Source organism: Eufriesea mexicana, unplaced genomic scaffold (genome assembly GCF_001483705.2).
Source record: "Eufriesea mexicana isolate 0111107269 unplaced genomic scaffold, ASM148370v2 scaffold953, whole genome shotgun sequence".
Classification (NCBI taxonomy): domain Eukaryota; kingdom Metazoa; phylum Arthropoda; class Insecta; order Hymenoptera; family Apidae; genus Eufriesea; species Eufriesea mexicana.
The window spans coordinates 602,725-619,612 of NW_016909094.1; the positions used below are offsets into that span (position 1 = coordinate 602,725).

The 16,888-nt window shown below is 29.1% G+C and overlaps 1 protein-coding gene across 1 annotated transcript in view; it reads left to right on the forward strand.

Moving 5' to 3' along the window:
• LOC108547183 (sodium-independent sulfate anion transporter) overlaps window positions 1-14,579 on the forward strand; it is a 16,616-nt gene extending 2,037 nt beyond the window's left edge. The window contains exons 2-11 of the mRNA XM_017899590.1: window positions 872-1,067; window positions 3,186-3,406; window positions 3,484-3,670; window positions 4,027-4,191; window positions 9,183-9,344; window positions 12,250-12,390; window positions 13,008-13,153; window positions 13,760-13,933; window positions 14,102-14,258; window positions 14,386-14,579. Of these exons, the coding sequence (XP_017755079.1) occupies window positions 872-1,067; window positions 3,186-3,406; window positions 3,484-3,670; window positions 4,027-4,191; window positions 9,183-9,344; window positions 12,250-12,390; window positions 13,008-13,153; window positions 13,760-13,933; window positions 14,102-14,258; window positions 14,386-14,579 (1,743 nt within the window). The remainder of the gene's footprint in view (window positions 1-871; window positions 1,068-3,185; window positions 3,407-3,483; window positions 3,671-4,026; window positions 4,192-9,182; window positions 9,345-12,249; window positions 12,391-13,007; window positions 13,154-13,759; window positions 13,934-14,101; window positions 14,259-14,385) is intronic.
• Window positions 14,580-16,888: the final 2,309 nt, after the last annotated feature.

Sequence of the window (16,888 nt, forward strand, 5' to 3'; positions counted from 1 at the left end):
AAAAAAAAAAAAAAATAAAATCATAGGACAATAGGCCGCTCGAAATCGTTCAACTTTTTCCTTTAGAATATTTTACTATCAATAACCAAACTCAACATATAATTAATCCGAATTATCAGCCTTACGTTTTATATCTATATATAATACACCTAACTCACACGAACTATTTTCTCCGAGACATTGCATACGTTGACTTTATTTTTGTTTTAAATTAAATGGGTAACAGAACTAATCACTTGGCATGCGCCAAGTTTCCTACTTTCTTTCATTTTACACTATAAAGCAGTTATAACAAGGGATATTTTTCCTAAAAAAAAAGAAAAAAATATAAAGTACACCTATTCTATGTTTACAGTCATTTTATTAAATATCGAAAATAATTTTTTATAGGTTAACATAAAATATTAAACGATAACTATTACTTTCGTGATAAAAGTATAAAAATGAGAATACATACTGTGATTTCATTATTGTATCAATGTTATCGAACGTACAAAACGGTATTCGCAAAAGGTTTAAATACATGTTTGAAAAAAATTAATATTCCGTTCCATTTATAAAGGAGTGAAGGGCCCACTAAGTAGTTGTCCCTCTAGTAACCGCATTATTAAAGCTTGTTATGCTACGTTCACACTGGAATTTACGAACAGGTCTGACCAGTATAAATATCGCATTCCACGCTACATATGTGATTAGCCCCGTATTCCATTTAATCAAAAACAAAACTGACGTCGTTATCTATATCGATTTCGGAGAAAATTGTTCAATTTATTTAGCTTAACCTGCATAATGAATAGAAATGCGATTATCTCTGCTGATTAATTGTATATATTCTTATATTAGATATACTGATACATCGAATTCTTTGCAGTATGGTCTTTATTCGTGTTTAATGGGCAACTTTCTCTACCTCTTTTTTGGAACAATCAAAGAGGTGTCAATTGGTCCTTCATCTTTGATGTCGCTTCTCACTTTGGAATACACAAGAAACATGCCAGTGGATTTTATTGTGCTTTTCTGTTTTCTCGCTGGTTGCGTAGAATTACTAATGGGCGTATTACGTTTAGGCTTGTATCAACACAATAATTACCAACCATAGACATTTCCAAAAATTTAAAGAAATTATAAAAAGGTCGATAACACCATGATATATACTCAGATGTAAACTCATTGTTAGTATAATATCTCAATTAATTTTATCTATGACAGTAATTGATTAGCCATTTTGTTTATTTTTCTAAATTTTTACTTCTGATAGCGAGTCATTGTTTGTAGCGAAGTTTTTTGTTCTATCACATCTTTTTATTAATTTATTTTATTATTTTATTTCGTATTTTACTTATCATTTTATCTTATATAATATGACTTATAACGAATTATAATGTAGTTAAATACTATATTCGATCATTTTTTTTCTAACATAAAAATAGTATATGATCGCAAAAAGTTCCGAAATTTATATTAATTTTAAAACCGAATTAAAAATTATTCGAGAAAATAAGTTAGGAAAGATTATTTACGAAACGTACGTTTACAAGTCGGCGAATTTTTAAAATTTGTAAGAAACTAGGCAGAGAAAGAAAATATTTACATTATAAACAATTATTCCCTTTTTCTTGTATACTAATTAATCGTTAGTACAAGTATGCATTGGTTATACGTTAATTTCCTTTTTAAAATTAAAAATTTCTTTAAAAGTTAAAATTTTTCCGATTATGATCCCACAAAATTTACACACGTGTGATATACATAAAATCGCTTTCTTTTACGTTTTTCTTCATTTCCATCTGAATGTACTTCATTATTGTAACGATCTATATATACGCGCAATTAACAGAAAACAAATTAATATTCGGATTATTGTACATATTCGATTATAAGTATTACGACATATATTTTCTTTTTCCTTTTTAATGTATTAAAATGTTCGTAGTTGTTAATTGTAATAATGTTTGATGCATGAGAAATAGTACGACGAACACATTAGATTTAAATACAAGTTTTTAAATCAATACACGAATACAAATATTTGAATACAAATATTTTAAGAGAGCATTTCAAGAATAAGCTTTGGGTTAATCTTCATTGAAGTTTTAAATGGGCCTAAATAATTAAATATAACGAATACGAATATATACTTCTATTAAAAAATTTGGGATCACTTATTCAGTGAAAAGAGAATTAATTTAAGAGATTAAGAGATTAAGAGAAAAAATTATTAAAATTTTTCAATAATAGATATGATTATAGCAAAAAGGTTAGTTTACAATTATTAATCTATGTTGAAACAAATTAAATGATTCAACCCTTAACACGATGCTACTAATTCTCTGTAATCATATTTAATCTTAAGTAACAAAGAATCGTGAATTATTACAAAGAAATTAATTATCTAACGATAAGATAAGATATATTATTTTCCTTACGATATATTCAAATAATTTTGAATGATAAATATCTCATGATCCGTTAAACTGCTTGAGATATAGAAATTACTATAAAGACAAGGTGATGGGGAAAATCAAAACATAGGAAATTAATATATTTACTAGGGACAAGAAATAGAAAACTATATTATTTTCTATTTTATTTTCTTTTATAAATCGCGATTGTTAAAAGTTACCCCAATTTTTTTAACAGTAGCATACATAATTATGGCAGATTACTAAATTTTGACAGGATAACAGTTTAGGACAAAAATCTACAATTTTTAAGGAATATTTATTACACAAATTACCCAAAAGTACTGCCACTTTGCAGTCACAATTTACGAATTTTTAATCTTGCAGAGCTCTTAGGGCATTTATTAAATCGTAGAAAATATTCATAAAGGGCCCATAAGAATAAAAATAAAAGGACCCATAAAGTCAAAGGTCCGATTAACTTTTAATCATTTATTAACATTTATTAACATAATGATTACTAAACATTATCGTTTGACCAAACAACTAGAACAAATTATTAACAAAAGAAGGATCTAATTTACTGTCTTTTATGTGAAAAATCATGCGCATTAGGTAAATGAATTACATGATTCTGTTAACTACGATGAGCGTTATAGTCCATTTTGTTAATACTATTCTCTAATAATAATTCTCTCGAACGTGTCAATGTCCGAATATTAATACGAATTAATTTATATCCTCGTTTATTTATTTAATGACACGAAGAAATTTTGTATATAGGCTTTTTGGTAGATTTTATATCGATACCCGTAACGTCAGGATTCACTTCGGCCACTTCGATTATTATAATCATATCGCAGTTGCAAGGGCTGCTAGGGCTGAGATTCAAAGGGCACAGTATCACCGACAATCTAGTAAAGATTTTTCAGAACATTAAAAATGTACGAATGCCAGATTTTATCCTTGGACTTTGCAGTATAGCGTTTCTCTTATTCTTCAGAGTAAGTTTCCACGAGACAATTATGGATTGAAGCAATAGTTTTCAATTTCGCTAACCTCAAAATATGTTTCCATTCAGCAACTCAAAGACATTAATCGCTGTTTTGGAAAAGATAATGGTCGATCGAAGAAGAAGAGTAAAACGATGTATCTGAAGAAATTCTTATGGTTCCTTTCCATCTGTCGCAACGCATTGGTAATCGTGATTACGTCCACGATAGCCTTTTATTTCGAAAAATATGGATCATCACCTTTCATTCTCTCAGGTTTATATTTGCATTTGTTTCTTATTTTTGAATATTTATTAACCTCTTAAAGACCACACGCGGGTTAACATAACCTTACTTTATCTATTAAAATAAAACCATGCATATGTGTAAGTACATACGTAAAATGTCTGTAAAATGTCAATTTTTTGTTATTTTTATCACGATACTATATATAAATAATATCTAGATTACTGGAGATAATTATCTTTATTATTAAATTGATAATATAAAAGTCGGAAATGTTTGACCGATTTTTGTGAAATAATTCGGCCTTCAAGAGGTTAAAGAAATTTTTACCATGAGGTATTTGTTGATCTTCTTTTCTTTTCTTAACTTTTGTTTTTAATTTAAAGGAAAGATACAGTCAGGACTTCCTAAATTCGCTTTACCTCCATTTTCATCTCAGGTTGGGAACGAAACTTACACTTTTTGGGGCATGTGTTCTCATATAGGGTCAGGAATAATCGTATTGCCTCTTGTGTCCGTGTTGGCGAGCGTAGCTATCGCTAAAGCATTTGGTAAAAGCATAAATTATTGCAATTTTGAAGACCTGTATTCAAAAGGCATTATTACGAATATATTTTTCAATTTATGTAACCAGGGGATCGGAGAGTTTTCACTAAATATACCTGCGTTTTCTCCGAATTTTTCCGAAAATTTTTTACAATGGAGAATTCGATAGTCATGGAGGTTCCAAACGTACAAAATGGACATTGCAATATTCGCTTATTTTCTCACGTAATTCCTGTACATTTCAAATTTAATTAGCGATTAGTATTTATTTCGCGTAAAAAGTATTTTAAATCGCAGCAAGCATAGAAACTTCAAATTAAAAGACAAATTTAAATTTATCAAATCTGCATCTAATTTTAGATCTTTAACTCTAATTAAAGGCTTAATTTTGAATTAAACCTTCTTTAAATCTTAAAATAAAAAATTTAATTATAATTTAAATTTTCCTATCCTCCTTCGCCATCTTTCAACTAACATTAAACCAGAATTTTTCTTACTCTACGATATTTCTTTGGGAAATTATATAAATCATTATCTCCACATGCTGTTTGTTTTATACACATTTTATACTCCGTGCACGATTTATAATTAAGATAGTAGGGTATTAAAATAATCTTAAATTTGTCTAGAATTTATCAAGGAATATCAACACTCAAAAGCGAAATACATATTTAAATTTTGCCACGTGTGTAAATCTACATATATTACCACACATATCTTAGCATTAAGTTTCGTAATTAATGGAAAATCCCAGACATCCGTTTAGTGATTTTATACATGTATGTATCTGGTTCCGTGATTCACAAACGTGTGTGCGGTCACGTGTCTTCGTGATTTAAATTTAGGCGCCTTCATACGATCGTAGATCGTTAATCGATAGGAAATATTGATTATTATCTTCAAGCAATATTTAAATATTTTTCGATATCCTCGAAGTTTTCTCAATCAAAAATTACGACGCGTAGAAATTATGCTTGATTAATGACTTTTAACCCATTTCATAGCTTTGCGATTTAACAACAGTATATTAACAACAGTGTTGCTTATAAAGCTGTTTCCTTGAAAACTATTAAAAATAACAATAGGATATTTTTAATTCCAGTTGCTTATCGGATTTTCGTCTGAAAAAATTAGAGCAATTCTCTTATCTTGTTAACACTAAACTATCAAGTTAGCAAGAATGACTGATATCAGAGTTGGTTTCTACAACTACTAGAAACGCTTTTCATACGATTACTGTCTCATTGTACCTTAGCTATTACATAATTATTATGTAACTTTTACATATTATGTATTATTACATAATTGTTGTATAATTATTACATAATTATATTATTATTTATGTTATAATATATATTATTATAATATAATTGGAGCATTATTATTATTATATAATTATGATACGGTATTATATTAAAATATTAGGAAATTTTTATTATCATCATCTGCATATATAATACTTATTTAGGTTATAAATTGCAGATCGATAGTTGTATTAACATTAAATCTAGCACGATCATTTTTCCAGTCAAATGACTTGATGAGGTACATCACATGATTTGCAGGAAAAACACATCTACACGTACACACCGTATCTCGCTCCTACCCATTCATACCCCTACCTAACCTAATTCACACGCCTAACCTCATAACTCTTGGGATTGTGGGTTTTATTGATTGCAAAAGAACAACAACGTATTCTCTATTCCTGACTTATTCTTTATTGGTCAAGAAAAGTATATCGTCTCTGTCAAAATTCTTATAAACGATTGACCGACTCCATTGTCAAAATGACGCAGTTCCCCTACCGGAACCCTAACTCCAATCTATGTTTTAAGGAAACAACATTGTATCTCAGAACCTTTCTTGACGCGTAGTCCAGTCACACACTTCATATACGAGATTGAATTTTGCTGTTAAATGAAATCGACTTTTTTCAATTATAATTACTTAACCTATCAAATAAATTGGGATAAATTAATCATTAAAACAATACAAAATTTCGATATAACCTAAAAAATAATTCAACGACTACCTAAGTGAATCTGATACCACTTATTACCTACTCTTAGGTGATTAGGCAGAATTATCAACTATAACTTTCCGCTTCCTTTTCAGCCTAAAATTCTTTCGATATTCTCCTGTCAACTTCATCATTCTTTCATAAACCTCCCACATAATGCTTCCACGATTTTTCCTCTTGTTTATACAATCTACGCAACCCTTCCTCCTCCTCTAACCAATACCATTGTAGTATTCCAAGTATTTATTTTCGCTACAACTTACATGGGAACTTTGAGAGGAACGACGTACGTACTAGATTTTCGACAGTGACACTCCAAACCGACTACTAGCACAAGAATGATGATTTTGGAATGATTGGCAATTTTTATATGTGAATTAGGAAGTAAGTGGGGATTGTCTACAGATCGAAGGTTAAGAGAGGATAGTGCAGGAAATATCAGGGCAATATGGGCAATAAAGCAATAAGCACTAGGGCAATAAGGATGAATAAGAGAAAAAAGGGAAGTAAGGAATAAAAGATAAAAGGGAAAGTTAGCCGATTTGGAGTTTATTCAATGTACATAAATAAGTACGAATAGTTGACTGAACAGTCATCTAACACCATCCTTCCTTGATCTCATTCCCTAATCTGTATCTATAAATTATAGTCACTCATCTTTTCCTCTTTTCTGTCCAGTTCTCCTTTATGTACTCTACGATCTTCTCTTGTTTCAAGCATTTATACCATTTGTCGTATGACAACTACCAAATCCTTTGCTCCCGCTCCCTCTTCTGTATCTCCTTATCTCTCTTTTCAACTATTTCTTATTTCGATTCTCGCTCTTCGCCATTTCGCACCTTTCTCGAAGGTTCGTTCGATCTTTCTTTTTGGGGAGAATAAATCAGACGACGCTTGCGTCTTTGTACAAACGTAGGCTAATTCAATTTCAGGTCTGTAGGATTTATTTACCATAATACAAGAGAAAATGTGTTTGATGTGCTGCTCTAGTATTCTGACTGCCTGAGTTCCCGTATTTTCGTGTATTTAGGAATTCAGGTGCTGTAATTGGTCGACGTGGCGTGTACCTGATAGGTGTATTTCTTTCTATTAGTGGTGTGCCTATTGAAGGGTGTGTATGAAGTTAGGTGTCCTTCGGTGGAGGTGGAAGTTAAACAAATTCGAGCCACATTTTCAATCTTTGGGATTTGTAATCTTTTGTTAGGGATTAGTCCAGATGGTGTTTGGAAGACCGTCCACGAGCCGTGAAATGCTAGTAATAAGGAAATAAACCGTTGTCCCCTTGACTCGAGCCTTCGGTCTTCGAGAATGAATGCAGAGAATGAATACTTAATCTCATATCTTCTCTAAACTCTTTGTCCCCGTCTCATTTCCTCCTTCTAACACTCCCTTGTCAACACTCCTTTACCTTCTTTTAAATTCTTCTCATATATTCTTGCCGTCTTTCCCGCTCTTATTCCCAACAAATCCATTTTCCACTCCTACCTCACCAAATAACCTGCTGTCCTCCAATCAACTCCCACCACCGATCTCAAATATCTCTCGTATAACTATTCCACCTGTCTCCTTTCCTTCCATCCCCAAATCTCCGCCCCCTAACCTACCTCCAGCTACACCAATTTATCAAATAACCACACCCTTTTGCCCTATTTCTTCCCAAAACCACCTTTTCTTAATCCACGTATAGTGCGTTCGAGAAAAGAAGGCACAGCCTGTTTACATCCTCACAGCTGATTGACTCCGTTGACACTCGCTTGATCACAGTGATCGTTTTTGGTCAAAAGCGGTAACCGATGATCTTCGTCAGCCGTGAGAATGTGAACACGCTGTGCCTTCTTTTCTCGAAGGCACAGTACTTGCCTCATAACCCTCGCTGCTTTCTTAGCTCTTTCTGTCGCGTGTTCGTCTGGACCCCCACTCCTTCTCAATCTAATCTAACAAGGGAACATATTCGAGTAGAATACGCGGATTTTGATGAAATTTATACGAGGGATAGTTTTCAAAAAAATATTTGAAACGTAAGTAGGTGAACTCCTTTACCTCATTTATCCCTTTTCCATTCCACTTCCATTCTACCTACTTTCCTCCATCTACGCCAAACCTCGTAACCTTCGTTTCCTGCGTATTCAAACCTAACCTTTTCTCTCTCCCATGGTAGGCTTAAGCCCCTGCACTGCGATTAAATTACGAAAAGTTATGCATTAAAGTAGTATTTAATTTTGATTGACCACTGTATACCTATTCCATCCGCAATAAAATTATATAAAAATTTTACAAATTCTTCGAATTTTGTACATGTTAAAACGTATGAAATATAATTATGCTCATGTGATTATTGCAGCTTATAATAGTGAGATTTGACACGAAGAATTCGTGACGAGATAGACTCGTCGTTGCAATGCAAAGGGTTAACACTAAAACTACCAAACCAGTCAATATGACTAGTTTCCGATTTTCTATCTTTGTATTTATCCAAAAAGTACAACTACTTTCGTTCAAATTAACGTTATCTTTTATCGAGACAGAAATATAATTATATAATAACTAAATATTTTAATTGTAACTATTTTGGGTGTTGTGATTCGCATAATGCTTCGTTAATTTGAAAACGAAACATTTGTTTCAAATATATTCTTCTACAACAAGATTTATACTCGAATACGAATAACTACGAAAAACATATAAACTAATGTACATAATATTTTCGACCAGAAAACGACGCCACTGGAGCTCCTCCAAATTCGCATTAAATTCTTGGACCCGTTGGCGTCGATTCTCAAAAGCACCAAGTTAAGAACTTCGGTTCTCATTGTCGAGGGGAAATTTTGCAATAACATGTCCAAGATTAAATATATAAAAGGTTTATCTCGCAAAAGCGAGATTTCGAAATATTCGCAATATTTTGAATACAGGTCCACACTTTTCGTTGTCGCGAATCGATGAAGTAAGCCGGACGAGTTTTCGTATTTTTAGCGAGCGGCAGCAGCGTAAATGCGACACAAGAGATGTTAACGCTCGGTTTGTGCAATATATTCGGGAGTTTCGTTTCATCGATGCCAGCTGCAGGCGCGTTTACAAGAAGTGCCGTGAGTACCGCCAGCGGCGTTCGAACGCCTATGGCCGGTATATACGTGGGTAATATCCTTGTTTCGAGGCGACACGACTCGTAATACCTACTACGAGAGAAAATCAAAAATGAAAATGACATTTCCAGAAATGAAAAATTTAAATCTTTTAGGACAGTCCCCTATGAATTTGGGGCAAGAAAAAAGGACATCTTCGAAAATTTGTTTCAAAGAAAGCATAAGATTTTTCGACACGGGATTTTTACCATCTTGTTTATTCGTGTCTCGAGAACACTCGCTGTTTTCTTTCGATATAAACTAATGGAAATTTTAGAAGTTATATGGACCGTTTATTTCGAAAGTGGTGCAAGTCCATTTTCCGTTGTTTCGAGAAAATTAAAGGTTAGCATATTTATCAATTAAAAAATATAGGTTAATTATGTTAGGTCTAGCAATGTTTCTATTAATTTATCAATATGTAATTTGATTATATAAATTTCTTTTAGGCGAATTTAACTAAAATAATTTATATTTACGGGCTGCAAATGGACTTACACCGCTTTCATAATTAGTCGATTTAAAAATCATTTAATTTCAATTTTGAAAAATTAAATATCACTTAAAATATATTTCCTATAAATCCAACTTTGTTTATAAATAATAACAAGAAATAAAATAGGAGTAGTATTTTTTATTTTGAACGTTAATTATATTTATATATTGTTAAACTTAACATAAGATATTGATATTATTTATTTATGCTCTTCATATGGCAGTGTTTTGAAATATTCATGATGCACAGGAAGTATATAAGGTAATAACTGCCCCATAGCCTTATATTTTTCGTATATAATAGGCCTGGAATCGTGATACAAAGGCGCCAGGGTGATTTTTTCAAATTTTCGCAGTCTTTCCCGACACGTAGGTGATAACTCTAAAGTTTTAAGTTCCATATTCTCCATTGATATTTTCAATTGTCATAAAATAATATTGATTTACTATTTCTTCTTACCTATATCACTATCTAATATTAATATGAAATTATCCACTTTTGGAGGAAAATAAAATAAGTAACCAAAAATAATAACTTTCAACGCGTGAAATAAAACAAATGTAGCCACCAGTTGCAACTGACCCCGCCATCTGTCTATGAAAATTGGACTTACACCACTTTTATAATCAATGATTACGCAATTTCTTTTATCAGCCAATTTTTAATTGAACAATTTTGCCGTTCTTCCCCGACATGTAGGTGATAAATCTAAAGTCTTAAATTGTATGTTCTCCATTGATGTTTTATATAAACTAGTATTCTGTGCACTTTTGCAAAACCTCATTTAAAGTATTTCCAACCAATTTACCTTTTCTTCATTAGTGTTTCTTCTTATCTGTTCTTTAATTGCGTCTTTTAGACTTTTCGTTGAAATGAAATTCTCTCATTTCATTTCGTGTAAAATAAATTTATTACGTTGTCTACATTGTTTTATAACATCATAATAATCCTATGGAAATTGGACTTACATCACTTTCATAATCAATGGCCACGCATTTTCTTTTGTCAACCAATTTTAAATTGAACAAAGCCTTGGTATTTTTTAAGATATTAAATACTAACTAGTTATAAATAAAAAGTTTACACTGAATTAAGCATAAATTACGTGATATCTCATTTTTTTAAAATGGACTTACACCACTAACAAAATAAACGGTCCATATATGTAAGAGGTGTAGTTTGAGAGACCGAAGAAACACGGGTTAAAAATAAAGAAAACTTCTTGTTTAAAAGATTTATTTTTCACACATTGGTCTCTTTCTCTGCGCAAGGATCTTTTACGAACTGAGCTCGACGATTTCACACGCGTGGAATCCTCCCATTGTTTTATAACGATCGAGAGCATAAAACCAGCGCCATTCATCTATAGACGGTTCTCTTACATGTATAATTATATTTACGGTAACGAATTATTAAAAACGAAAAGATCGAAAGATTTAAGACAGTAGCCAATGAATAGTAGTGATATCTTAATACACGTTGAACAATTCATTTACGACTGTTTACAATTTTTCTGATATTCCCCGTGAAAGGTAATAAGAATTTAAACGAACTATTTAAGTTAATAATACTGTCAAAATCAATAATATTGTCAATATCGAGAAGCATCGATAACATTATTAATCATTATTGAACAATATTGAATTTGTTTTTATTGTCGATACTGATATCGTTAAATTGAATTGATAATATTATTGTCGATATCACTGACCGTGTTCAGGTTCTTTTATGTAACTGAATTCTTAATTAATGAAATTATACAAAGATTATAAGGGTATTCGAATTCTCTATTCGTTTATTACACAGCTTATTAAATTACTATTTTTATTAAATTATTTAATAACTTTATTAGCTTTGTTAAATTAATTATTAAATTCTACTATATATTATTTACTATCAAATAGTTGATTGTATTATTTTATTATATTATTATTAGACAGATGTTGATATAAGTACATATATTTCTAAAGTATAGATAAAGAAAATAAAATCTAGAGAAAAATTTATTTCGTCACTAAAGGATTTTAAAAATGCATTTTTTATTTTATATATTTATATTTATTTTCTTATTTTTTATAAAGTATAGATAAAGAAAATAAAATCCAGACAAAAATTTATTTCGGCACTAAAGGATTTTAAAAATGCATTTTTTGTTTTGTATATTTATGTTTATTTATTAATTATATACTGTATATTATACTTTATTTTTTAATTAATGATCCTAAGAAAACAGTTAAATGATACATTATAGCTGTAAATACAAATTAAAACAAGAAAGACTATGATTAATTAAAATGCAAACAATAGTTTCAGTGACTTGATTGAAAAATCGAGAAGTCACTTTAATTTTTGATTTTCTCTCGTATATAATGATCCCCATTTTTCTCGCTAAATTATTATGAATAATATGAACATATTGCAGGAACTATGACTTTACTAGCCCTGAGCTTCTTAACGCCATATTTTTATTATATCCCACGTTCCACGCTTGCAGCAGTGCTGATAAGCGCGGTAATATTCATCATTGACTTGAGGATAATAAAGCTATTGTGGAAAGGATGCAGTAAGTTGTGTTGTAATTTTTCCATAAAGTAATTGCATAGATAATTGAAAAAAAGATTTGTATATTCACGTATTAAACTATTACAAATGTTCAAATATTCTCACAAAGTATTGCTAAATTGTTTATTCGGTAATATTATTTTCTCCTCATTTTCCATAACAGTTCATTATACTTATAATAATAGTAGTTATACTATCAGACATTTCAATGCTTATTTTACATTAAATTTTTGTCTGCTATTTTGTAATGTATTTTATAATTTATTTTAAACTGCCTTGTAATTTAATTGTAGATTATTTTATAATCTAATTGTTATTTTATAATGAACTTTCTAACGTCATTTTTAAGTTTATATGAATATTTCAAATTTTTGATTAATGTAGAAATAAATGATGAGAAATTGATATAAGATAAATGTCATATTGTTTGAATTATGACTTACAAATCATACATTTCCAATAAAATAATTGTTAAATATTAAATATATTTCTATTGTTATGTAAAAAAAATTGTAAAAATATTTATGCTTAAAATGTGATTTATCTGAAATTGTTCTTGCTGTTTTTTCTCGATTAATTTATCATATTGCACGTTTAATAATCTATTTCTCGTTGCAGAAAGGGACGCCATTGCGGCGATAGTGACATTTTTAGTTAGCATTTTATTTGGCGTTGAATTGGGACTTTTAGTCGGTGCTTTGTTTAGTTTAGTTTTCTTCCTCCGACCGCCTGCTAGGCCACAAATTGATGTAATTCAGTGTAAGGTAAAAGGTAGTACTATATTAGAATGCATTCATAATAACAATGCTAATAAAACCTGCAATCCTGTCCTGCTTCGTGAAATTCCATCAGTACTTAAATCTCCTGTAAAAATGTGCAAAACATTATTTGCTATTAAGATATATATTACAATTAAACGAACAAGGTACGATATTAAATTTTAAAAGACTTCTATTATTATTCCCTTTATACTTTTATCAAGTATAAAAATAAATAATTGCAAATTGTTCCCATAATATTTATACAGTAAATTCATGCTCATACCTTATAAAGTACAAATAAACTGATATCAAAATTTATATCGTAATTTGTTATATCAATACCATTTTAACAAATTATTATTAACAATTTTCCAAAATATTTATCAAATGAAAAATATTCGGCTTTCCAAAATTAAGTAATCTAACAATAATAATTAACGACAATGAAATTGTACAAAAATTATTCCTTTTTCTTTATTTAGTATTCAGAACCATATTAGAAAGTTAAAATAGTAATAACAATTTTTCAATTTACTGTATATAATTATATTACGGAAAAATTATATTTTTGTACCTTTTATAAAAACGTTTTTTCCATTAATTTTTTAGACACAAGTAGGACACAAGTACATAATACTCAAACCAGATACTGGAATCTTTTATCCTGCTGCAAATTATTTTTGCAGTAAAGTGATGGAAGTAATTCGTAAATACGATGAAAATAATGTACTGTTTATCATCGACTGCGAAAGAATACGAAGTATTGATTATACTGCAATAAAGGTAATAGTTTATGCTGTATCTCGTATGTGGCAATATATATGAGTTAATAATTTTTTGCATTATACAAAATTTTTAATAAATTGATAATTATATTTAAATGATATAATAATGTAATAATTGTATTTAAATTCATACATTATAGATATGCTGTATATTTTTAAATTATAGGGTATCGAGTTAATAACAACAAATATCAATTCCGAGAAGAAAAGGTTATGGTTCTTAAACGTGTCTTCAAAAACATTTAATAGTATCGAAGCATTTACAAATAATGAATACTTTTATTTTATTGATGAAGAAGATAAAATATCTTCCATCTTTCACGGTATATTTTATGTTTTTTTTTCATTTAACAATATTTGGACAATATTTCGATTAATTAATTTTTTTAAACAATTAAAAAAGACATTTATTATATTTTATTATACAAATGCACTTGTTATATTTTTTAGATACCCTCTTAATAAGCAAAGCAGATGAAGCAAAAAGTCATCAGTTGGAAAATATGGTAGAATGTACAACATTAACCTGTAAAGATGATAAAAGAGATTCAGAAATACTTACGAAATTCACGTCAAACTCTACAGATGACGTTGAAGGAGTTGCATTAATGTCACCGTCTTCACAAGCAATAAATCAAAAATAAGAAATATAATTTTGATAGTTAATAATTTTCTAATTCGTATTAAACTAAATGAATTTATTATCAAAAATACAAGAATATGATTGCAACACGTGAACGTATAAAAAATTTTTTTACAAACATAACAATAGTTTGAAGAGAAGCTGATCGTTGAGATTGTTGGTCTGTGTAACCTCCAAATTAAATAAGTTTCTTACATGTAATATAAATGTTTACAATAGCGAAAATTATATTCGGTCTAATATCTCCATTATTGGTCTTATTATATCTTCTATTGATGGTCTTCATTTCCAGCCAGTTATACTCACACAACATTTTATCTATTACAAATTTATTTCCATTAATATAATAAGAAAATTAAAGATCTTTTAATAATATTTTGTAAAAAGTAAAGTTTATATTCTTTTTCAGATTGCTTGATTTTTATTTTGTAATCGTTATCGTTTCTTTTCTTCTTTGATTTTCTTTTTTCATTCTTCAGCAGTTACAATTTTTGTTTCTTATTTCTGAATGAAAGTAGTATATAATATAAAAATATTAGAAATTTGAGATATTCTTCCAGATGGCACCCGTGACCGATCGACACAATGTTTACCGGGAAAGAGAAGAGAAAGGTGGGGGACCAGATCTAAAATTTTAGCTTCGGATAATTAATAGTTTATGAGATATCAATAAAAAAAACTTTTCATACTAAACATTAAATTCTGCTTATACAGATAGCATACACAGATGTAGTTAACACTACCACCACTATTTATAGGTAGTAAGTATTGTTGTCAACTGTCGATTAACCGATGACAGAACAATGTAGACTGCCGTGTCTGTTGGGTCTCCCATGCAAAATTGGCCTCTCCTTTTAAACATCAGTGATAGAATGTAATAATAGTGATTGGTTGACCGCCTCCAACGAAGAGATTAAATAATATATCTAATCCATTTCATAATTTCATCTTTTTTTGCGTCTATATACATATGTATGTACATGGAAAATAAATTTCGTAAAATTTTTTTATTAATATCTTAAAACCTATTACCGAAGCTAAAATTTTATATTTGAGATCCACTCTCCCTACTCTCTCACTCTTGCAAATTTTGTGTCGATCAGCCGCCGGTATTATTCGAAGTACAACCGAAACTCAGTAATAAAAATATATTTAAATTCTAAAAATTAATTATTTAAATAAATAAAAAAAATTCAAGTAGATCCAAGTACTTTGTCGAATAGTACTTCAAACTTTGAGAAATGATTTGTATCATTCTATCCTCAAAAAAGATCTAATTTCTTTAAATTTTACTAAACTAGATAAATTAATATATTTTTTCACTAAAATTATCTCACTGTTTTCTACAAATAATATTTTGCTTCTTAATAAAATACTGCATTCTAAACCAAAGTTCGTTATTATGAGATTTAAGAGTTATCTTTATTCATCACCAAATGACTTAAGATCACCATCTTTATTTATTGTCAGGTTGAGTCTATTGCGGGGAATAATTGAATATTTAGAATATATTTAAAGTATATTTAGATATTATCGTAAGTACAGATCACATATCACCTTTTGATAATTATTTTGTTGATTCAACATTTAATTATTATAAAAATTTGGTTTGACATATAAAAGATGTAACAAATAAAAGAAATATATACATACATTGTATTTGTGAGCTTTTCTAAAAAATTAAATTTCAAATGTTTAAGAATTTATAACATTTTTTTATTTAAATAAATAAAAATTAGACTATTTATGAGTTTCAGCTATTCATTTAATTATAAAATTATAACGAAATTTAAAAATTTAATTCAAATGTTAATATCTATATTTTTTTGTATTCATTAATATAATATACATATAAGAACATACTAGCATGATTATTAGTAAATCTTTAAAATAAACTTAATAATTAACTTTCTTTCATAATATTAAATTTTATTGACTATTTTAAAAGAAGACAAATTATAATTAGTTATAATTACAACAAATACTTAAAATTGTAATCGTGTATAATTGAATATTTCTTTACGATAATAGTGTAATAATTAATAGAACGTATAGAAACTTTGAAATAACATAAAGAACTATAAAACCTTAATGCCCTTTATTGTAAAAAATAAACTTCAAATATTCATAAATATATGCCATTTCTATCACATCTATTTTACGTCATACACTAGTAACTTATGAACATTGTAGGTTATGTTTTTGTAGTTTAATAAATACTGCTACATGTTACTAATAATTTAATTGAAATCTTTTAAAGAACAAAAAATGGTTATTTTAGAACACGAGATTAATGAAGAAATAAAAATG